The sequence below is a fragment of the Myxocyprinus asiaticus genome, chromosome 13, assembly GCF_019703515.2.
Source record: "Myxocyprinus asiaticus isolate MX2 ecotype Aquarium Trade chromosome 13, UBuf_Myxa_2, whole genome shotgun sequence".
Classification (NCBI taxonomy): Eukaryota; Metazoa; Chordata; class Actinopteri; order Cypriniformes; family Catostomidae; genus Myxocyprinus; species Myxocyprinus asiaticus.
Genome location: NC_059356.1, coordinates 26,930,984 through 26,956,781, shown reverse-complemented (window position 1 = coordinate 26,956,781; position 25,798 = coordinate 26,930,984). Strand labels below are relative to the sequence as shown.

At 36.3% G+C, this 25,798-nt stretch overlaps 1 long non-coding RNA gene and 1 gene segment (V, D, J or C); one reads left to right on the top strand and one right to left on the bottom strand.

Moving 5' to 3' along the window:
• Positions 1-10,034: 10,034 nt before the first annotated feature.
• LOC127450953 (immunoglobulin heavy variable 3-48-like) lies at positions 10,035-10,576 on the bottom strand. The segment is given in 2 exon segments: positions 10,035-10,345; positions 10,434-10,576. Coding segments are annotated over 2 exon segments (369 nt in total).
• Positions 10,577-17,951: 7,375 nt separating this feature from the next.
• Positions 17,952-25,798, top strand: part of LOC127450684 (uncharacterized) — a 29,590-nt gene continuing 21,743 nt past the window's right edge. Inside the window, exons 1-3 of one of the 3 annotated variants that reach the window (XR_007899021.1) lie at positions 17,952-20,314; positions 21,930-22,036; positions 23,338-23,509. This is a non-coding gene — a long non-coding RNA (uncharacterized LOC127450684). Of the gene's footprint in view, positions 22,037-23,337; positions 23,510-25,798 lie in introns of all 3 variants that reach the window. The other 2 variants (XR_007899020.1, XR_007899019.1) reach the window with 2 other exon arrangements.

The following is a 25,798-nucleotide window of genomic DNA, read 5'->3' as shown; positions in this document are numbered from 1 at the left end:
ATAATAGTGGAAATTTGCATTTACTTTGGGACAGTTTCACAGCATGCACAAATTACAAAGTTCAGGCATGAAACTCTGAATGGAGCAAGTTGATAAGTTCTTTGAACTTGTTATCTGTTAGCCAATAAGCTCACTAATATGATATGTGATCGTTCCACTGATATGTAATCGGGTAGCCAACCAACCTGCATCCTCTCTCTTTGCCTAACATTTCAATTTCTCAGTTTTCAAGGAAGCCGGTTTCGCTGCAGCACACTGCGAAAGTTTGCTCTGAAACCGTACACATCCCCAGCTTGTTTAGATTTGCTTCTTGGGTACTATACACTATGTTAAACATGCTTGATGCAGCATGTCTTGTGTTTTTAATTGTGCAGTAGAAGCAGCACGTCCACATGCTTTACTCATTATGTCTGTCACTGTGTATGTTCTAGCAGTAGCAGGTCATACTATTTGTTCTGCAGCAGCAACAGCAGCAGCATAGCAAAACTAGGGATGCACCGATACCACTTTTTCTCTTCCAGTCCGATTCCAGTATCTGAAATCTCAGTATCGGCCAATACTGATCCCAAGCCGATACCAGTGATGTTTTTTTTTTTTTTTTTTTTTGCATAATCAGTTTAGAATATCTCTACAACTGGGGGTACTCTTTAATATATGTAAAGAAACACAAACCTCTAACTACACATTATTTCAATATAAATGTATAGCTTATTGTGAAACACTTTATTATTAACTAGTATACTGGATAATGTAGCAGCAAAATTAACAGTAATTCAAGTCTTCAGTAGAAAGACTTATTTTTGCCCCCTTTTTTTTATAAATATATATAATTTCAACTTGCATCTGGACTTTAAAGGATTCAGATCTTTTTTTTGTTCAATTTAGTTGTAAGACATCAGTCCACTTTTCATTCACACAATTAGTTTTTGGAACCCATTCAACTTAAATATTGTTATAAATTGTAAACAAATACTAATGATGACAACAACAACAATAACAACAACAACAACAATAATAATAATAATAATAGTAGTAATATAATAATAATAATAATAATAATAAATTGTTATTAATATTATATTATATTTTAATTTTAATTTTAAATACAACAGTAATATATTTAAATCGTGCACCCTCACGTTTTATTTTGACATTCTAAACTCTCCAGGAAGTCCTATATGTGTCTGTTTGTGGGCAAGTTCACAGTAGTTTAATTCACTTCTTATTGACATTCTGGTAAAAAGCACCTCCGGTGCCGTTCTAAATGCATATTATAAGTGAACCGAACCATTGTGCATCTACATCTGAGATGCTGTTCTTGAGTAGCGCTCAAATATTGTGCACAGCTGTGAAGGCTAAAAATAGCCGCGAGTGAATCGCCAGCCTGTGCAGGAGTTTGTGTCAACAGAGCAGCACCATTCACTAAAGCGCTGCGCATAATATATGCAAATATCCTATCAGTATATCAAGGGTTGTGGAGTAACGGAATACATGTAACGGGATTACGTATTTAAAATACAAAATATAAGTAACTGTATTCCACTACAGTTGCAATTTAAATCAATGGTAATTAGAATACAGTTACATTCAAAAAAGTATTTTGATTACTGAAGAGATTACTTTGCATTTTATTGTCATTTGTTTCATTTAATATTTAGTCCTTTCAGATGGAAAACATTTATACATATAAATGATGTGATCCAAAGTGCATTTGAACAGCGGTGAAACACTTTCTTATAATGTTGCATTCATACGAGCAGACAGAGAAGTAAGTTTGAAGTAAGTTTGGAGCAGAAGAAATAGAAATAAACCTTGTGTAAATTGTCAGCTTTACACTAAGCTATAATGCTATTTCTAGCCATTTTACATGCACGTTACCAGGCACGATCATATCTTTTTATCAAGAAAATTCACGTTGAATCATAAATAAAATCTACCAGTGCTGAAGAAGCAATCCAAAGTATTTAGAATACGTAACTGACCTTGAGTAATCTAATGGAATATGTTACAAATCACATTTTACAGGATGTATTCTGTAATCTGTAGTGGAATACATTTCAAAAGTAACCCTCCCAACCCTGAATATATTATACTCACATTAACTTGCTAAATCTAAATCGAGAGTTGTCATGACTGAACTGAGTAAATTCCAGGTTGAATTAAACTTGAAGTGTAGAATTACTGCGACACTAGTGTCACCAAAAAGAGTTGCAAAAATGATGAGTGTTTTAAACAGATTCCAGAAACCTCCACTATCTTCCATTGGCTGTACAAACAGATAGTTCCACCACAAACCCACGCCATTTGTTAAGCCAGTGTTGCTGTGTTGGGCTGGATGGGCCGCTCAAAAAAACAGAGGAGCATTTTGATAGTGTAGCAGAGCTACAGTGTAACACTGTAAGGTGATTTCAACTGACAAATGGCTTACTTGTGTTGACTCTTTGCGTATTAAGCTTTTATTCAAAATGTAAACTTTGAAAGAATAACAAACCTCAGCTTTACAGTAATATGAAATTGCCTACTTTCAAAGAGTTTTTAAGAGGAGATTTGTGTTTTTCAGGAGAGTGCTCCATCATTAAGGAATACAGGCATTTGTTTTTTGTTTTGTTTTTACCTGACTTCATGGCTGCATGGCTAATGGATGACAATGAGAATCAAATAAAAAAAGTAAAAAAAATATGAAGCTATCAAAATTGGAATTGATTAATTTAAAAATAAAAATTAAACAAAAAACAGTTTCACAAATAAACAAAGAGACAGAATATTTAAAATTATTTAATAAATAATTAAATTGCAGTGAAAATAGCAGTCAAATCATACATTAAGAAATCCTTAAACATATTAAAATAGTTAAAGTAAAAGTAAAGTAAATTAAAGTAAAAAAAAAAAAAATATTTCTAAATTAACATTTGCCATCATGTACCAATTCCAATTATGTATTGGGGTAAACGGGTGGATTTAGTGATTTGTGGGCCCTAGGCAAAGTGCAAGAATGGGGCCCTTTTCATTGTTATTATTTTTTTGTATTATTATTATTATTTTATTATTTACTGTGGTATGCTATAAAAAGTTGTAGCTCATTCAAATAATCACTTAATCACACAAGTTGCTTCAATGGCAATCTTTAATTTCTTTCAATGCCATACACTTTGCAAGCTTTAGCAAATCAAATAAAAAAGTTTTAGACTAGTTCTTTCTCAGAGGTGCGCATTGTAGCAGCCTGGTAAATTTTAAACAAAACTTTGTTACCAGCTGAACCAAACTACCAGATGAGTCTGTCTCTGTCTCACAAGAGTTGCCTATAGCAGCCAGCCAATTAGAAATATAAGCTCAGCATAGTTCTAGTGGGAAGACTAGCAGCTGTACATCATCGCACCATTAGCTAGGTAACTCCTAGCCAATCACATGTAAGCCTTTGCTTTTATAAGTCTGCTCACAATCTATCACATTGCTGTTTCAGTGTGCTAACACGGCAACCTCCACCACCACACCACCACCAGTTGAGTCCTGTCCTGCATGGGGTAGGCTCTTCGCCCCTGCCTCCTATCTCCGGCAGGATATGATGGTTCATGTCTGTGATTTTAAAAGAAAACAAATTCCCTTGGATATCACTGTTGGAAACCTGTATGAACAAACCAAACTGAAATTGTTGAGATTTTATATTTGCACTAAACAAGAGGTGTGTCTCTCAGACTTAGAATCTTTATCTGATGGAGATAAAGAGGAATGTAATGAACAAGCATTACTACAGGATGGATTAGACAGTGATACTGAAAGACCTGCTGCACAATTGTCCAGCGATGGATCTGACAGTGATGCTGAGGATTCAAGGACACAATTATTAGATGACAGACATTCATCTAACAGAGACACCAGGAGGAAGGTTAGTAAGATCATGAAGGCTTTGACTTTAGGTTTAAACTTTTAGTTACTTGAATGCATTTTTGGCATCATTTTTAAATACAGTGATAGAAGAGTTGTAAATTATAATTTAATTGAAAATTTAATAGAGTTAATCATTGAACATTTTGTTGGATGTTCTTCAGAAACGACTAAAAACTAGCGCACAGAGAACAAGGAGAACGGAGGATGTTCCACAGACTGATTTGACCTCAAAGACCATGGATATGGAGACACCCCGCACTTCACACAACTCTCTTTCTCCATTGAAAGATACCCAAAGAACACAGTCCAAAGTCCAATAAGCAGCTCAAGCCATGAGGAGACTGATGACTTGCGGAATAATAGTGTGCTGCATCCAAAGAGTCCACAGCATTCACATGAGCTCTGTGATATTCAACGAGCCTATGAGTTCATTGACTTGATTAATCAGATTCCTCTGCTTCAGAACAACATAGTTGAAACCTTTGTAGATGATGATAAGGAAGACACAGTTGAGTGGAATGAGGGTGATGACCTTGGACAACAGAAGAAGACAGAGCAATTGTGATAACATGGAATTTGAACAACGAGAACATCATACTGGTAATGTGTTTTTCTTGTTTGGTTATTGTCAAGTCATATTTTTTATAAAGTGCTGTATACAATACAGATTGTTTCAAAGCAGCTTCACAGTAATAAACAGGAAAATAACAGTGTTAATGTTATTTGTATAATGTCAAAATTATTCAGTTATGAATTAAATTTCAACTGTAAAGCAGCTCTACAGCAGACAATAGTGTCAATATTTAGCTTAAGTCAGTTCTGTGCTAATTCAATTTAGTAAGTGTAGACGTTGCACAGTTCATCAATTATGAAGCGGCTTCAGATGCAGCTCCCATTCTGCTGAAATGGCCGGGACCACGCCTCGGCTCCTCAGCACAAAACCTGAATGAGTGGTTGCGAGCCAGCTCCTTTTATACCCGTATGTCAGGGGCGTGGCATGCAAATTCCACTCGCCAATTCTCATTGGCCTTTTCTCAAAGATTAGAGGTGTTGGGGCTCCCAAGGGCGACACCTAGTGTCACTACATCGACACGTATCATTCCCTCCATCCGGGAACGGAGGTTACAACAGTAACCAAGATGTTTTTATTTTAGTTTTAGATTTATATTAAGGGATAAATGTGGAATGAGGAAAAGAGGCATTTGTGTAATGTGGGTTGTATAGCTGGACTTCCCAATGTCCAAATTGAAAATTATCATCATCATCATAATAATAATCTTAATTTAAAATAAGTAAAACAAAACACTGTGTGAGGACAATATTACATTCCACACCTGTCAGAGAGGAAACAAAAAACATATAGAACCACCACCAGATGAGATGTATAATAATAATAATAATAATAATAATAATAATAATAACAATAATAAATCGAAATAATAAAAGATTTGGCACTTAACCTTTTCATGAGTAGGGTCTATATTCCCCTGCAGTGCCCCCTGGAGTTGGTTATTTTTGCACTTGACACTGCACAGCCGGTAGAGGGGGGGCAGAGTGTAGACCAGTATTTTTTGTATAATAATTTTTTATTTCTTTTCATAATAAAAGTTATCAAAATACTGTATTTAATATAGTAAACATCTGAACAAATGGGTTATGTCTGCTGTATAGTTTTTGTTTTCTTTAGTTAGTTTTTATAGCTGTAAAATACACATGAACAAATAATATCAGCAGTCCGGTTTGAATTCTCAGAAATTGAGTGTGTGTGCGACAAGTGCTAATGTAAACAGACTTGGATGTGCATCGGATAATCACGCTCGATCAGCATGTTTTCACTGTGAGTATACAAGATTTAAACGGTTGTCGTGGTGCTTTTGTGATAGTTTGGCTGTCTGTTTCAGAAAACAAACATATATTATGTGCTTGAAAAGACTCTTTGAGGAGCTGTTTGTTTGATGAATGACAACCGCTACTAATGTAAACAAATGGCAGCACGCATCAGAGGAAGATCACGTTTGATGTATTGACTGTGCGTATACAAGCTGTAAACTTTTTATTGTGGTGCTTTGGTGACAAGCTGGATATATGTATATAAAATAAACTTAATCTGTGGTTTAAAAGACTGTATAACTGTTTGAGCGAATATAAACTATAGACGCTTGACCAAAGGCACGACCAGCGGCTGTGTCGGTGCGAAAGCCGATTTGAATCTGGCAGCTTGTAACGTAACTGGCTGTTGCAGAAACACATATGTGTGACTCTACTCTGCTGGGCCCAGTTATTGACATATGTTTAACGGTGCGTATGAAAGGGTTAAACTTTTCAGATGTTTTTTTTTTTTTTTTTTTTTAAATGCCCAAAGTGGAAAATAACCTTACTGGCTGAGGTTTTTAGTTATTTTAAACAATATCATTTTAACTGAAATCCAAGAACTCATGTGCTCAGTAAAACACAAGTGTGCACCGAATCTGCAGGTTCTGGCCTTATAAAATCACAGAGCTGCACATTACACGACCAAGATCATTGCTCTTTGATGTTGTAAGTCTGTGCCAAAACACCTTGGATCATAGCTAACTCGCAGTGTGTTTCCTTAGAAAACCAGCTACAATATATTTTGTGATAGTTGTGATGATGTGACTGATGTGACCAAATGAACCCCCTCAAATTTGACTCATTATTGATTTCAGCACCCACACAGCTTTTTTCTTTGTAATAAGTATCAGTTGGTGTCTGTCTGTGGACAGTCTCTGTACTGGAGGAAGCTGCCAGTCTTATTTTCACTTGCTGATAGAGAACATTTGTGAATTTAAGTAAAATAAAGGATCAGGCCAAATCAGATTTTGAAGGTGCAGCTTCAGTGAGCTGAAAATGTGGTCATAATGAGTTGATATCTTTGGTTTGGTTTACTTTGCATATGTACCCCTTTACAGGGACTCGCAAAAACAGTGGAGAGTTAAGAACATCCTGTTGGTGGCAATAAGATGGCATTACATTTGTGTTGATGCAGTTTTACATACATGTTTATAAAACAGTTTTATGGCTGATCGTATGTCTTAAATGTCATTTATGTTTTGGCTCCGGTTTGGACAAAATTCCCTCATCAAAGATCATTTGGCTTCATTAAGAATAATATTTGAGGAATCAATAGATAATTAATGCATCATAAAATCTAGAAGAAGAATTATGTTGACAGACAATGGGTGATGTCTGTAGTGGTTGATGTACAGTGCGTGTGCTGTTTCTTATGTCGTGGTCGTCTGGCACAGTAAAACACAGCTGTATCCTCAGACTGTAGACTTTGTGCTTGAAGAGTCACTTTTTGAGATGCTGAACTTGTTTGCCAGTGAATCTTTTTTGGTTACACCTTCACCTCCCCATATGTGCATAATCCACTCGAAAGCTTTTCCTGCAGGTTGTCGTATCCAAGCTGTTGCATACAGTGCATCCGGAAAGAATTCACAGCGCTTCACTTTTTCCACATTTTTGTTATGTTACAGCCTTATTCCAAAATGGATTAAATTCATTATTTTCCTCAAAATTCTACAAACAATACCCCATAATGACAACATGAAAGAAGTTTGTTTGAAATCTTTGCAAATTTATATAAAAAAAAAAAAAAAAACGAAAAAAAAAAAATCACATGTACATAAGTATTCACAGCCTTTGCTCAATACTTTGTTGAAGCACCTTTGGCACCAATTACAGCCTCAAGTCTTTTTGAGTATGATGCTACAAGCTTGGCACACCTATTTTTGGGCAGTTTCTCCCATTCTTCTTTGCAGGACCTCTCAAGCTCCATCAGGTTGGAAGGGTAGCGTCGGTGCACAGCCATTTTCAGATCTCTCCAGAGATGTTCAATCGGGTTCAAGTCTGGGCTCTGGCTGGGCCACTCAAGGACATTCACAGAGTTGTCCCGTAGCCACTCCTTTGTTATCTTGGCTGTGTGCTTAGGGTCGTTGTCCTGTTGGAAGATGAACCTTCGCCCCAGTCTGAGGTCCAGAGCGCTCTGGAGCAGGTTTTCATCAAGGATGTCTCTGTACATTGCTGCATTCATCTTTCCCTCGATCCTGACTAGTCTCCCAGTTCCTGCTGCTGAAAAACATCCCCACAGCATGATGCTGCCACCACCATGCTTCACTGTAGGGATGGTATTGGCCAGGTGATGAGCAGTGCCTGGTTTCCACCAGACACGATGCTTGCCATTCAGGACAAAGAGTTCAGTCTTTGTTTCTCATGGTCTGGGAGTCCTTCAGGTGCCTTTTGGCAAACTCCAGGCGGGCTGTCATGTGGCTTTTACTGAGGAGTGGCTTCCGTCTGGCCACTCTACCATACAGGCCTGATTGGTGGAGTGTTGCAGAGATGGTTGTTCTTCTGGAAGTTTCTCCTCTCGCCACAGAGAAATGCTGGAGCTCTGTCAGAGTGACCGTCGGGTTCTTGGTCACCTCCCTGACTAAGGCCCTTCTCCCCCGATCGCTCAGTTTGGCCAGGCGGCCAGCTCTAGGAAGAGTCCTGGTGGTTCCAAACTTCTTCCATTTACGGATGATGGAGGCCACTGTGCTCATTGTGACCTTCAATGCTGCAGACATTTTTCTGTACCCTTCCCCAGATCTGTGCCTCGATACAGTCCTATCTCGGAGGTCTGCAAACAATTCCTTGGACTTCATGGCTTGGTTTGTGCTTTGACATGCACTGTTAACTGTGGGACCTTATATAGACAGGTGTGTGCCTTTCCAAATCATGTCCAATCAACTAAATTTGCCACAGGTGGGCTCCAATCAAGTTGTAGAAACATCTCAAGGATGATCAGTGGAAACAGGATGCACCTGAGCTCAATTTTGAGTGTCATGGCAAAGGCTGTGAATACTTATACATGTGATTATTTTCATTTTTTATTTTTAATAACTTCGCAAAGATTTCTAACAAACTTATTTCACGTTGTCATTATGGGGTATTGCTTGTAGAATTTTGAGGAAAATAATGAATTTAATCTATTTTGGAATAAGGCTGTAACATAACAAAATGTGGAAAAAGTGAAGCACTGTGAATACTTTCCGGATGCACTGTAACTATTATCAGTAACAGAGTATCCAGACACCTTACATGTTAGAGAAAAAAAGAGTGTCCCGGCTGCAGAAGTAAAGAGTTCTGCTGGGTGAGGACAATATTACATTCCACACCTGTAAGAGAGGAAACAAAAACATATTGAAGAGTGAAATTACTGAACTGGTGTTTCATTGTACCTGCTGATAAAGACACTCACAGGTCATTGCTGCCACAAGTAGTAGTAAAGATGAAGAGAACATGATTTATGCTGAAGATGGATTTTCTGTGAAATGAACAACACAAACACGTCTTTTAAACATACTGAAGGGTGGAGAGAGTGGTGGGGCAGTGGTGGCTCAGCAGTTAAGGCTCTGGGTTACTGGTCAGGGGTTCAGGCCCCAGCCATGTCAAGATGCCACTGTTGGGCCCTTGAGCAAGGCCCTTGACCCTATCTGCTCCAGAGGCACTGTATCATGGCTGACCCTGCACTCTGACCCCAGCTTAGCTGGGATATGTGAAAAAAAGAATTTCACTGTATATGTGCAAATGTATAATGTGTGAAAAATAAATATAATTATAAAAATTATAGAGAGTGTGCAACTTTGCATAGGATGAAAAAGATCAAGTATAAAATGTTTGTCAATTACTCAAAGTACTAAGTTAAGCTTTGGGTCTATATCCTGGTTATATTTCTGGACTTTTGATGTAATTTTTGTTCAAAGTGTTCATCATTCATTTAGTATGCTGAAACTTACAGCTGTTGTCTAAATACATTTTCTTTTCAGTTGAAATAATCTTTTAAACATATTAAAGGGGGAAAAAAAAGTATTGTAATTATTATAGGATATAGGGTTTATATGTTCTGTATATCCTGCTGTCATATGCAGTATTAGTTAACTTCTGGAATTGTAATAAGTGCATTGTGTTTTATGTTGTTATTCAGAAAATATTTGTGATCTTTAAATTATGATTTACGATAAGCCTAAATATTATTGAACTTGCTCTGTTGTTAAAATGCAGTGGGCTATAGTAAAGTACATACATTACACATACTGGCAAAGTTTAATAATGTGTTCAGATTTTGTACATAACTGTATTTTTATATGTCACTGTGGCTCTCTTGCACAATAATACACAGCAGTGTCTTCTTTCTTCATATTATTCATTTGTAGATACATCTGTTTCTTGTTGTTGTCTCTGGAGATGGTGAACCGTCCCTGAACAGACTGAGAGTAGTATATAGAACCACCACCAGATGTGATGTATGCAATCCACTCCAAGCCTCCTCCTGAAGCCTGACGAATCCAGGACATATCATAGTCACCACCAAATCCAGATGCTGTACAGGTGAGTCTGTGAGATCCTCCGGGTTTAATGACCACTGCCTCAGACTCAGTCAGTGTCTGACACCAACAATCTGAAACATCAACAATTCAACATGAAGTTAAACACAGTGCCATATTAATAATTCTGATTGTCAACAGGTTTTCAAGAGCCCTTCTTACATTCTGTCAGTGCAAACATGAAGATAAAACACAGTGTAGGTACAATATTCATTTTCATATTTGAAAAAGAGGAACCTGATGCAACAGTCACAAGTGACTTTTGTGGATGGAGATAAACAACCCGTTGTGGGAGCAATTTAAGGGGAACAAGAAGTGGGTTTGCATAAGGTGCCCTCTAAAGGTAAATTTCCCTTTCCTTTAACCTTATCTAACGTCTGTAACCATGCCTGCCTTTAATCATCCTTTACTTTCTAAATTACCAACTCACAGACATTTTTTCTAAATCCATGAGATCCATTCACTATTATGCAGTCATTGACTTTGAAACCCATATTGTTAAAGAATACACAGCTTATCAAAGTCTTTCTATTACAGAATTTTTCATAAAAGCAGGGTTGAAAATCTATGATCTCTTGTGACTTTAGAGTACACTTACAGTAGGTTACATGTTTTGGGAGGGAGAGTGTGCAGGGAAGTCAGCAACTCTATGACCCATCATGGACCACCTCTTCCAAAGTTTGAATCCAAGACCTTTAGATTTCCAGCCCAGACATTTTATCCACTCATGGATTTGAGAAGTTCCTTGTGAGGAAATATCTTAAGTATTTTAAACATTAAAAAAAAAGAAAATAATATATACAGGATATATACAGTAGCCTATATATATATATATATATATATATATATATATATATATATATATATATATATATATATATATATATATACTTTTAGGGAAGTGTGCTGTCCATTTCCTCTGAGGCCCTCATAAATATCTTGCATGAATAGTCTTTGTGTTTTTGTGTACTAATTCATGTGTAGTACAGTCTTTGCATGAATTAGTGCCAGTGCCTCTGTCAGTATACCTAATCCACTCCATTCCTCTCCCTGGTGTCTGACGGATCCAGTGCATCCACCAGCTGCCCATTGAGAATCCAGACCAGGGGTCAGGAACCGGCTCGTGGGGTGTCTCACCATTCACCAACACATGATCGTTTAAAACTTTCTAGAGATCATTTTCTTGCAGAAAGTGTGGGTGCGATTGCAAAGCTTGAAGTCAATGACACTGTTTTGATTTCCTTAATCCTGAATTTGTCACACAGCCTACTCCTGGTGAACAAGGTTTGAAGTTAACACCTGCCAAATGCCGATTTTTCATGCGGAGTATTTTGCTGATGTGCCAGCCACTTTGGAAGGCGACCTGTAAGACTTCTCGGAGTGATATAATGACAAGAAATAAGACACAAAGCCGCGCGTTTGATGAAACATGATTATATTTTGAAGAACAGACGAAAGAAAAGCCGCCGATGCACGTCAGATTTGATATATATGAGCAGTGAGATCTGCTGTTCACAAGTGCAATGAAAGCGCTTCTCCAAGACATGCACATGCATAGAGTTCTGGGCCTCATTTCCCAATATTGATCTTAGCTGTTAAGAGCATTTTCTATGAGCGATTTTTTTGAACGTTTTTAATATTTTATGTGCGCCCAGGGTGTGAAATAGCACCCGCCACCCGCCAAATGCGACGAGGCTCAATCCAGTTTGCCAGCTCTTCATTCAAATGCAGGTATTTCATGCATGAGTAATTTTGCTCATCTACCCGCAACAGGTGGGTGACCTGTAAGACGTCTCAGAGTGACACATGACAAGAAATGATGTAAGTCAAAAAGACATGCACTTGAAGAAACACACTTTATTATATTTATAAGAACAGACCAAAGAAAAGCTGTCAGTGCTCGTGTCTGATTCGCTGTTTGTTCAGAGATGTGAAAAGGGACCCTGTCTCATGGAACAAGCGCATGTAAAGAGTTTTCACTCCTTTTTCTCTGTTTCATTCGACTGAAAACTGTTTGCAAGAATAATGTTGTCTGTTAGAATGCTGCAAATTATCTCCGATCATCTCGTGAGGTGCTGTGAGTTTCGCTTTATTTCCATGGAGCTGTTCGCTCTTACACATTGTGAACGCAACTCTGCAGGTTCAGTTATATAGACAGGTATCTTTGTAGTAAAGAAACAAAGACGAAAGTGATTAAATCATAAAGTAATACAAGACACCTTCTATTTTCTTTTCTTTGGGCAGCATTAACTGTATGACCAAAACACAATGCAAACACATTCGATAAGAATTGGCAGCATTTTTTGGGAACACAAGGGAATTTATTGGGCTTATTTATTTTGATTATTAATAAATTTACATTTATAATTGTCTTTAGTTCTTGATTTGTAGGCTATTAGTAATTTTTCACCTGGTGTCCTTGATGGATGCTTGCCAAATGGGGCTGTTGGAGATGGTAAATGTTTGGATTTGGGGAGGTGGTTATATATAAGATTTTTTAATCACTTCTTTATTTTAATTGCTTTTTTCGTTTCCTTTAAAGTGCAGTTTGAACTTAGAAATGTCTTTTGTTTAAGTTTTTTGTGTTTCAATAAATAAACTTTTTAAAGCAAAAATATCCGACCCTTGCCAGGGGGGTTGACCATATAATCAGATATCGCGATATTTTAAAGGCGATTATGGCTAAAATATGTTTTACATTTCGCCCAGCCCAAAAGGGAAGTTAAATTTTTCGTGAACAATTGTAAAATGAAGTAATTTTATGGAGACCCACAAAAACACGTGTACTCAATTCCATATTGCAACATGTTACCTACAATTTTTGCATATTTGTTAGTTTTTTGTATTTTTGAGTCATGTATGGGCAATATAAACATTTTATTTTATTGAAAAATATTGTTTTTGAAAATAGTAAATTATTCGTTTGTGCTATGGCTCTTTCGAAAAAATGCATCAACCAAAAATCACAAAACTGGCTCCTTAATGAAAAAAGGCTCCCGAACCCTGATCCAGACATTGCAGGACAGAGTGATGCTCCAGGTAACATAGGCAGTTGTATTTGTATTTGTCATTACTATAGCAAGCGGATCTTTCAACTATGTGACTGACATAAAAAAAAAAAAAAAAAAAAAAAAAAAAATATATATATATATATATATATATATATATATATATATATATATATATATATATATATATATATAATAATAATAATAATAATAATAATAATAATAATAATAATAAATCGAAATAATAAAAGATTTGGCACTTAACCTTTTCATGAGTAGGGTCTATATTCCCCTGCAGTGCCCCCTGGAGTTGGTTATTTTTGCACTTGACACTGCACAGCTGGTAGAGGGGGGGCAGAGTGTTGACGAGTATTTTTTGTATAATAATTTTTGATTTCTTGTCATAATAAAAATTATCAAAATACTGTATATAATATAGTAAACATCTGAACAAATGGGTTATGTCTGCTGTATGGTTTTTGTTTTATTTAGTTTTTATAGCTGTAAAATACACATGAACAAATAATATCAGCAGTCCGGTTTGCCTATGTGCACTTTTTGAATTCTCAGACATTGTGTGTGTGTGTGCGACAAGTGCTAATGTAAACAGACTTAGCTGTGCATCGGATAATCACGCTCGATCAGCATGTTTTCACTGTGAGTATACAAGATTTAAATGGTTGTCGTGGTGCTTTTGTGATAGTTTGGCTGTCTGTTTCAGAAATCAAACGTATTATATGCCTGAAAAGGCTGTTTGAGTTGCTGCTTGTGTGAATGAAAACCGCATCTGCACCTAAGCAGACGTGGCTGCATGCATGGGAAGATCGTGTTTAGATATGATGGCTGTGCGTATACAAGCCATGAGCTGTTATCATGGTACTTTGGTGACAATTAGGCTGTTTGTTACATAAATAAACATATTATGTGCTTGAAAAGACTCTTTAAGTAGCTGTTTGTTTGACAAATGACAACCTCTACTAATGTAAACAAATGGCAGCACGCATCAGAGGAAGATCACGTTTGATGTATTGACTGTGCATATAACTTTTTATTGTGGTACTTTGGCGATGAGTTGGATGTATGTATATAAATTAAACTTAATCTGTGGTTTAAAAGACTGTATGAGTAACTGTTTGAGCGAATGTGAACTACAGACGCTTGACCAGTGGCACGACCAGCGGCTGTGTCGGTGCGAAAGCCGATTTGAATCTGGCAGCTTGTAACGTAACTGGATGTTGCAGAAACACATATGTGTGACTCTACTCTGCTGGGCCCAGTTATTGACATATGTGTAACGGTGCGTATGAAAGGGTTAAACAGGTTATTTTTTTTTTTTTCAAAATGCCCAAAGAGGAAAATAACCTTACTGGCTGAGGTTTTTAGTTATTTTAAACAATATAATTTTAACTGAAATCCAAGAACTCATGTGCTCAGTAAAACACAAGTGAGCACCGAATATGCAGGTTCTGGCCTTATAAAATCATAGAGCTGCACAAGACCAAGTTCATTGCTCTTTGATGTTGTAAGTCTGTGCCAAAACACCTTGGATCATAGCTAACTCGCAGTGTGTTTCCTTAGAAAACCAGCTACAATATATTTTGTGATAGTTGTGGGAAGTGTTGGATGTTTGCAGGGGCGTAGCATTCATTTTAAAAGTTGGGGGGGGGGTTTGGAGACACAGCTGTCAGGTGGCTCGCACAGTCCCAACACTTACAGTGCAGTATTAATATATTACAGTATATATTAATATATAAGTATGATATAGGGGGCCTGGGTAGCTCAGTGGAAAAAGACGCTGGCTACCACCCCTGGAGTTCGCTAGTTTGAATCGGGCGTGCTGAGTGACTCCAGCCAGGTCTCCTAAGCAACCAAATTGGCCCGGTTGCTAGGGAGGGTAGAGCCACATGGATTAACCTCCCCGTGGTCACTATAATGTGGTTTGTTCTTGGTGGGGCGCGTGGTAAGTTGAGCGCAGATGCTGCGGTGGATGGCGTGAAGCCTCCACATGCGCTATGTCTCCGTGGCAATGCGCTCAACAAGCCACGTGATAAGATGCACGGGTTGATGGTCTCAGACGCGGAGGCAACTGGGATTCATCCTGCACCACCCGGATTGAGGCGAATCACTATGCGACCATGAGGACTTAAAAGCGCACTGGAAATTGGGCATTCCAAATTGGCTTCACGCCATCCACCGGCATCCACACTCAACTCACCACATGCCCCACCGAGAACGAACCACATTATAGTGACCACAAGGAGGTTACCCCATGTGACTCTACCCTCCCTAGCAACTATTTGGTTGCTTAGAAGACCTGGTTGCAGTCACTCAGCATGCCCTGGGATTTGAACTAGCAAACTAGCGAACTCCAGGGGTGGTAGCGAACTCCAGGGGTGGTAGCCAGCGTCTTTTACCACTGAGCTACCGAGGCCCCCTGTATTATTTACTTTTAATATTTGTAGAATTTTAAAGATTGACGTATTGCAAAATAATTGCAAAAATTATTATTAAAGGGCATCTTGTGGAGCACTTGCTTCTGTTTCACACATGACAATAAAAGGCTGAGTACAAGCTGGTCCTGAATAAATTATTTAATCAAGTACAATAATGACAGTTGTGCATGTGCACAGTTTTATTTTTTACTCCGTGCTTGTGCATTGTGTGATTTAAATGTATCCAAGTGGCTCGAGTGTTTTGACTACGTTCACCAAAATTCGTTCTGATCCATTTAATGATTCAGTGACCATTTCTGGTGATGTTACTGGTTGATGTCTTGTGTGAAATGAGTTAGTCACTGAATCAATAATCAAAATAAAATTTTAATCCTTTATATTTTTTATGTCTTTACACTTTAGTAGAGGTTTAAGCATTATAAGAACAAAGCAAATCTCTCATTTCCCTACAGTTCGTGAGCTTCTGAGCATAACTTTTATTATTAATTTATATTAATAACTTTTACATGACTACATAGCATGCATGATATTAATAAATTCTATATATATTTATGGATTAAGGTATCATATTGAAAGGCACTGATTTAATTTATTAAAAAATTTGTCTATATTCACTTCAGGAAAATGCATGTGTTCTAAGAACACCGTAGATCTATATTTTTATACAGTTTGTTGAATGCACACCAACATAGAGGTAAAAAACAGGAGCTGATATTGAAAATAGCTTAACATATTTAACACCGATCTAGTAATCTGTTTAAATTGGCAAAAACAACCAATCAAACTATTACCTCACAAACATATTATAAAAAGCTTAACTTAATGAAGACTCATGCGCTAATATAAACTGATACAATGTGTGCTTAAAAGGATTGTCCTTTGTTTTTTTATCTGCAGTGCATTTCACGTAATGCTGCCAATCAAGAATGATATGCCGATAAATAACTCTCATTTGTGTGTTCCTCATCTCTAGATTATTAATTTAGACCAACATCAACGCCGATAACAAACATGGATAAATGAGCATTGTTGAAAGCAACTTTGTAGAAATGAACGGAACAGTGTTGATTAGACTGTCTGACTGACGACCTATTACATAAAGATTTTTTCGGCTCATGAAACTCACCTGTGATTGGCTGGATGGTCACTCAATCAGCCCAAAGTAACAAAACGCAAAGAATACTGTATACAAATCCACCATTTGGACTCGGTATGGGTTTAGCTTGGAAAAGTGCGGGGGATAAAAAAAATCATCTTTTTAAAGAGTGTGGGGACATGTCCCCACAGCTGCTACGCCCTTGGATGTTTGTATGGTTGGTGTTTTGTGCTGTTTAAGTGTGGTAGCTGTTAAAATAAAAGTCTATTTCAGTTGTTGCTGGAGGGGAGGCTGCAATCTTGGGTGTGACATTTTGAGAAGGGCCTAGCTGAAAGAGGTCAATGTTAGACTTGTATGGGGAAAGAGGTGGTGGAGTTGCAAAGAAAGATGTCATAGGTGATTGGGATGTTGCTGAGCACTGGCCGAGCATGTGGCTTTATACGAGTGCTTTCAAGAGGACAGAGAGACCCTGGATTTATTTACAAACTTATTTTTGAGCATTCCCTCAGCAGTGAAGGCTTAAAGCGTTTAGCATTCTGCCATTTTAGAGACAGGGTGGCATCGCATTTTAGAAATGAGAAGATGGATGAAAAAGAATTCAAATTAGATATAGATTCACTTAAAACACTTAATGAATATCCTTGTACATTAAATTCAGTTGTTTAAAGAAGGCTATGAAAGTAAAAATCCATAATTGTAATGGCAAACAGCAGTAAACACTCCTCACAATGGCCATGAAATTCAGATGCAAAAATGTTTCAACTAAAAACACCACAGAGAATTAAAATCATGATGCACAACTAATACTTCATAATCATAATTATGATAACAGTAAAATATATTATTGATAGCCTAATAAGTGTTTTTCTCACTTAATTAGTTCACAGTTATTAAACAGGTGCTTCACCAGATGTAGTCACTGTGATTCTCGAGCACAATAATAAACAGCAGTGTCTTCTTCTCTTAGACTCTTGGCTTCAAGATACTGTGTGCTTTCAGACACGTCCTCACTCAGAGTGAAATGATTTTTCATGGAGTCGGCATAAATAAGATAATCAGAGTCAGAACTACTTCCAGTGTTAACTCTCCCAATCCACTCCAGAGCTTTCCCTGGCTTCTGCCTTATCAAGTGCATGTAGTAGCTTGTCATTGTGAAACCAGATATTTTACAGGAGATCTTCATAGTTTCCTGAGGTTTCTTTATCTCAGCAGGTGACTGATCTAATCTGATTTCATCCCCACTGATACCTGTTTAATAAAATACAATAATGACATAAACGAAGAGCTTTTTCAGTGCTTAAAAATGCTTTTAGCTGGAAAATAAAAATGTCAAAATTACCTTGTTGCGTTAAAATCACCATAAACACAAAATGCCAAATGATCCTCGAACCCATTGTTAGAATGTTTGCTAGTACATATAATTTCTGCACCTTAAATATGATTTAATTGGATGTGTGAAGTAAACGTATTATATAGAATTAAATTAGCAAGCACATTTGCATAGGCGTTTTTTTTTTTTTTTTTTTGTATATGATCTCTTAGACTAAGTGTAATATGGGTGAGCATGTGAGGAGGAGGAGTTATTGCTAAAGGTTCTCCAAACTGATGCTCTGGATTGTTCATTATTGACCCAACTTCTCGTGTGATCATGTTGCATTGATTCCCTCTTGTGGAGGTAACGGAGCACTGCTGCAATATCACATTCTACATTTTTCAATGGATTGTCGTTATAATATATTACAGCTTTTGTTTGTAATAGAAGAGTTTGATTGCCTGTATTACAAATGCTTAAAAGCATTTTTTTTTTTCAGGAACTTTTTTTACTGTGGTACAATGTCTAAACATCATCCTTAGCTGGTGGAGAAGCAGGTGTGTGTTGATAATTATAAATGCTTTGCACACTTGGATGAACTGTAGAGGTTTTAGCCAGTTTCTCACACTGAGATGAGCCAGTGTGGCAGTTTTTAAATCAAGTAGCTTTTCAGTAGCGAAGCTATATTTTTGACAAGGTAGCGGCGTAGCGTTGAGAAAAGCTACACCGCTACATCAAATGTGCACCGGGTGTTTACTATCGCCAGTTCTGAATAAAAACTAAGGATATCCGATCACAAATAAATCGCTCATCTGAGTTTAAAATGAATTGGTCACACGTGATAGGAAGATGGTCTGAATCGGTTCGCGATTCAATCTGAATGACTCAGAAATCTTGCGCTCGCGCTGCTGAATCATTTGTGCGCGCTCTCGCTTGACAATAAGCTCACGGAGTATTTTATAACATGGAAAATAAAGATAACGGTGGTTGCAGTGGATCTAAAATAAATGGAAACGAAACCTGCAAATGCGTCCTTTGGTTTGACAGTTATGAAGAAGGTCTTTATAATGTTAAACATGTTTGCAGCTTGTAAATGACTAATTCAATTTTCCAACCAAGAGTATCAAAACGTGTATTATCTACACGAAAACACATAAAAAAGTACCATGGCATTACCATGTTTTTTGGACATGTACTATTACCTGGACACACTATGTTAATATAATGGTAGGCTATGGTAAATACAACAGTATATGTATATGGTAATCATATATCAGTTTACCATGGTATTACCATGGTATTCTTTGAAGTACTTTGAAGCACCATGCAAATACAGAATGGTACATAAATATGGTAATTGTATATCAAAGTACCATGGTATTACCATGTGATACCATCAGAAATCACATTGTTATTGCCCAAATGTGCACACACACACACACACACACACACACACACACACACACACACACACAACAAATTTGGCCTCTGACCATATATCCTGTAATTCTGTGTCTAGCTGCTGTATTTCTGTATTGTATAGATTAATAATAGTATACTGTATGTATGCAGAGTTTTTATACAAGAATGTGCAAATGAAATTGATTAAATGGGTATGAGTTTATAGAGGTAGTCTAAATCTGATAAATAAAATGTAAAAATAATGATTTTTCATCTTGAACACGTGTTTGTTGATGTAGTATTATAAATATGAAAGATAAAATGTAAAAATAGTGACTTTAAATGTTGAACACATGGGTTTGTATAAGTAGCACATCTAAATATGAATTTGCATGTTTTGTTTTTTGCTTTTACATGCACTTACCGGTATGTAGTGCACCATACTGTATACTTGTATACTGTATTGCACTACACTGTAATATACTGAACCAAGGCTTTGATCAACATCATGTGAATAAGTCTTTTAGATGCTTTGTCTATGATGGTATGCTCTGTGCATCTGCGGTTGAAAAAAATATGAAGTAGCATAAATGTAGCAAGCTACTTTTGGTGTGTAGCTTGTAGTGTAACTTGCTACTTTCTCTGAAGTGTAGCTTTAAGCTTAGCTTAACCAATTTTTCTGTTGAGTAATTTGTAGCTTATCTTGCTACATTTTTTAAGTAGCTTGCCCAACACTGGCTGTGTTCTCAGTCTGCAGGCTGCTGTTGTCTACAGTAAGTACAGCTCATTACGGTTTGTGTTTCTGTAGCAACTCTTGAAGTAATTTCCAGAATCTATTGTTGGGTCATTCCTGGGATTCAGTAATATTTCAACTTGGATTTTTCCTACTACATTTAATTAATTGTCTGAATACTCCAAAACATAAGGCACATATTACACCTCCAACAAATCATATTTTCCCACATCAGACATCAAATCCCTTTTATTATTTCCTATTTTTTTCTGATTTGGACACCTTTTTTCTCAACCTCGTCTCGGACATAATGGAAGTGGTTTGAAAATGGTTCTAGACAATACTTGTTATAAAATAAGCATCTACCTGCTGCTTATGTGTCCCTCATACAAATATAATGACTACACATATAAAATGTATGACAGTTTTCTTATTTCTATGTGATAAAGCTACACAAAAGTCAAATTGTGTGTCTGTAAATATCTTTATTACATTCAGATATTTAACTAAAACCCCAACTTTCTAGAGCTAGCCCTTAACATGTAAGGCTGTGCTCAGCAAACAATATATTGATTTTTAATTGTGTTCCCATTTTAATTATCAAATATTGCTCCGTCACAACTCTCCAACCACTAGGCGACTTGCATCCACATATTTTTAACATCATGTTTCAGCCAAGTAAATATATAAAATTTGTAATATATAATACACTGACTATTCCATATTTTTGTTACAATATTCATAAATGTACTGAATAACTCAACCCCGTCACAGGTTTACTGTGAAGAAATGTGATGGTAGATTTTTGCTAAAAAAAAATTCCTCATGTGGTGTAGGACAGAAGATAGCATGCATGATATTAATCAATTCTATATATATTTATGGATTAATGTATCATATTGAAAGGTACTGATTTAATATCTTAGTTTCATGTGACGGGGTTGAGTTGTTGAGCTTGACCATACCCATTTTACTATAATACATTTCAAATATAAATACAGATTATGATATTTTTACAACCAAATTGGTCCGGTGAAGCCTCCACACGCACTATGTCTCCGTGGCAACGCGCTCAACAAGCTACATGATAAGATGCGCGGGTTTATGGTTTGAGACGCCGAGGCAGCTGGAATTCGTCCTCCGAATCACTACGCGACCACAAGGACTTAAAAAGCATATTGGGAATTGGGAGAGAAAGAAAAAAAAAAATAATAAATAAAAAGAAAAAATGACACATATGGGCAGAACTAAAACTTTTATGGGCTGAAAATGGTTGGTGTGACGGGGTTTTTTTTTTTTTTTTGGTAAAATATCTTTCTCAGCAAATGAACACAAATCTTTACACTGATGACAAAAATTACTGACAGTGTGCACACTTTTTTTTTTTTTTAGGTGCACATTCAGTGAAGTGCCTCAGGGACATGACAAACTCCTTGGTTTAAGAAAGAAAGAAGACATTTTTATGATAAAGATTATGTTAATGCAATAATTATTTTAATTCATTAGAATGGACATATCAACATCTTGTAAAAAGCTTTCAGCATTTCATTTTAGTGAACTTCATTAGGTCTGGGGGACTGAAATATTACTGAATCCCAGGAATGACCCTGATCCACTTTCTCATATAATCCCGATCCACTGCATGCCTTTTCCAGGACTCTGTCTGATCCATGCTGTGCCATAATCACTGAGTGCATATCCATAGATCTGACAGGACAACTGCGCCGATTCACCGGGAGCTTTAATCTGTGCTGGAGACAAGGTCAGTGAGATGCCATGAACATCTGTAAAAGAGAACAACAAACAACAACAAACTAAATATTTGTATGAATTCAGTAAGTTACAAAGAGATCCTCCATAATGATGTGACCAAATGAACCCACTCACATGGCGAAGAGGCAATTAAAATGAATAGCATTTGACTCATTATTGATTTCAGTACCACACAGCTTTTTTCTTTGTAATAAGAATCAGTTGGTGTCTGTCTGTGGACAGTCTCTGTACTGGAGGAAGCTGCCGGTCTTATTTCCACTTGCTGATAGTGAACATTTGCATTTTGTGAATTTAACTAAAAAAAAAAGGATCAGGCCAAATCAGATTTTGAAGGTGCAGCTTCAGTGAGCTGAAAATGTGGTCATAATGAGTTGATATCTTTGGTTTGGTTTACTTTGCATATGGTACCACTTTACAGGGACTCATAAAGACAGTGGAGAGTTAAGAACAGCCTGTTGGTGGCAATAAGATGGCATTACATTTGTGTTGATGCAGTTTTACATACATGTTTATAAAACAGTTTTATTGCTGATTGTATGTCTTAAATGTCATTCATATTTTGGCTCCGGTTTGGACAAAATTCCCTCATCAAAGATCATTTGGCTTCATTAAGAATAATATTTTAGGAATCAATAGATAATTTCTGCATGATAAAATCTAGAAGAAGAATTATGTTGACAGACAATGGATGATGTCTGTAGTGGTTGATGTACAGTGCTTGTGATGTTTCTGATGTTGTGGTCGTCTGGCACAGTAAAACACAGCTGTATCCTCAGACTGTAGACTTTGTGCTTGAAGAGTCACTTTTTGAGATGCTGAACTTGTTTGCCAGTGAATCTTTCTTTCTTACAGTTCCACCTCCCCATATGTGCATAATCCAATCTTTTTATGGAATTTATAACTGAGGTGTTCATGATCATTCAGCTAGTACTCTGAAACATTCAGCTATTGTCTAAATACGTTTTCTAAAATAATCTTTTAAACATATTAAAGGTAAGAGTACTGTAATTATTAAAGGATATGGAGCTTATATGTTATATCTTGCAGTCATATACAGTATTATACAGTATATTATATATATTATTATTTATTATTATTTAACTTAGTGAGTTACTGCAGTGATTTTGTAGAAATGTGGTGGGCTGTAGTAAAGTACATTCATTACACATACTGGCAAAGTTTAATAATGTGTTCAGATTTTGTACATAACTGTAGTTTTATATGTCACTGTGGCTCTCTTGCACAATAATACACAGCAGTGTCTTCTTTCTTCATATTATTCATTTGTAGATACATCTGTTTCTTGTTGTTGTCTCTGGAGATGGTGAACCGTCCCTGAACAGACTGAGAGTAGTGTATAGTACTACCAGATGAGATGTATGCAATCCACTCCAAGCCTCCTGCTGAAGCCTGTCTGATCCAGGACAAGTGAGGGTCACTACTAAATCCTGAAGATGTACAGGTGAGTCTGTGAGATCCTCCGGGTTTAATGACCACTGCCTCAGACTCAGTCAGTGTCTGACACCAACAATCTGAAAAATTAATAATTCAGCATTAAAATGTACAAATTAATAAATCAGGTTGTGAAAATGTTTTTCAAGAGCATTTCTTACATTCTCGAAGAGCAAAAAAGAAAATAAAACCCAGCGAATGTACAATATTCATTTTCATATTATGAAAACAGCAACAAGATGCAACAGTTACAAGTGACTTGTGTGGATGGAGATAAACAGTGGGGGCTATTTAAGGGGAACAAGAAGTGGGTTTGCATAAGGTGCCCTCTAAACACGATTTCCCTTTTCTTCAACCTTATCTAACCTCTCATAGGTTATTTCTTTCTTTTTCTTCTTTACTTACTCAGAGACTCAGTCGCAAATTACCATTACTAAGATTAATTAGATTTTTAGCAAAGTTTTTGTTCAATATAAATCTTAATGCTGTTTACACTTTCTTTTAAAGCAATGAGAGATGTGCACATATTCCCCCAAATAATTTATAGCTTTTACAGTAATAAGGGTTAAAGGCACCTTTACTCACACTTCGAGTAAAGTGATATTTATGTTAATGGTGATTATAGTAGTTACACAGCTGATTATTTGTGAATGCTTTAATATTGATCAATGAGGGATGGTACACTTTTCTACTAGTTTACCTATCCTAATTGTTTTTTATAAGGCATGCTGTGGATTAAAATGTTGATGATGAAATCAGTAAAATTAAAATTTGGCATGAAGCATTCGATTGCACTGCAAGCTCACCCTGTCAAAATCAGAAACAAGTTTTTCTGTTGTCATAGATCAATTCACCAATTAAAAGGCAAGAGAAAAACATAAATCCTATTTATTTGTTCCCAATTTCCACTATCATTTATTTAATAATCCAGTTCTAAGGCATTTTAAAGCATGTTTAAGCATAATAAAATGATGTAGGCTAAATAATAATATATCTACTTACTGTCTCCAAAGACTAAAATGATTATTAAACAGGTAATTTTGAGACCCATTTCTGCAGACATTCTGGTTAAGTGTCACAAAGATATCAAAATGTTGAATTAGAATGAAAGCTAAACTGGAGAGTTTATGGGGGGATTGTTTACTTTGCAAAGCCTGCCCTTAAGGAAGGTGTTAAGACCAAAAGCAAGTTGCACATTGTAAAACAAGATGTGCCATATTGTTGTTGCTCTACAGTTCAGTATTTATTGTGCGTTCATTCATTAGACATTTTGAAACCAGGATTTTGTTTGATGTATGAAAGTTTTATGATCATTCAATATTAAAATGTAACCATTCAGTATCAAAATAAGCATAATGTGAAACTAAAAATGTGTCCTTGCATAGTTACTGTATTTTAAAATAACAATAAAACAAACAAACAAACAAAACAAACAAAAAAATAACAACAAAATAAAATAATGTATCCCTATTCCTAATCACTATAAAAAATATTGTAGGTCAGTGGTGATGCATTTAACTATAGCAGACTACATTTTTTTTTCATATTTTAATGACATGGCAGAACCTGTTCTGGTCATATACTTTGTTAGACCCTCTCTACTACATTACACATCTAAATAAACAGTCACAATTATTAGACACAAATGGTAAAAGTTAAATAATTGTGTGCTATATTTACTAAAGAGTGAAAAGTGAAATAGCAAAGACTGGCATATAAAGGCTTTTCATATTTGTATGTATTTTCTGAAGTGTACATATTAAGTACATATTATGAAGTGACTTTTTAATTTGGTTAAATTAAATTTAAATTTACATCTAAATAATAAATAATTTTCCTATTCTTCTCCTTCTTTATAATGTATTTGGCTTATTTACAAACGCGTTCAGATTTGTTGTGCTATGGCTGTTAAATCTGGTTCATATATTTGTTATGTAGGCCTACTGTATGTACCTAGAAATTCTCTCCTGATTGTGCCATAGTTTAGTTCAGTAACTAGAATACTCAAACATTTTACAAGAGGTTGTCGAAGACAACCAGACCAAAAGATAACTCACTTTGTTGTTCTGTAAAAGAAAGCAAGTCATGGGTTTGGAACATCATGAGGCTGAGCAAATGATGACAGATGTTTCTTATTTGGGTGAACTATTCTTTTTTCATTAAGTGTCTCTTAACACAGCAACTCTCCAGTTCATGAATCTCCACTTCCAGAGTTTGAACCTAGGATCTTTATATTACCAGCCATGATCTTGTCCTTAATTAAAGAAGAATTATATAAGGATGTATTGTATTTCATGGA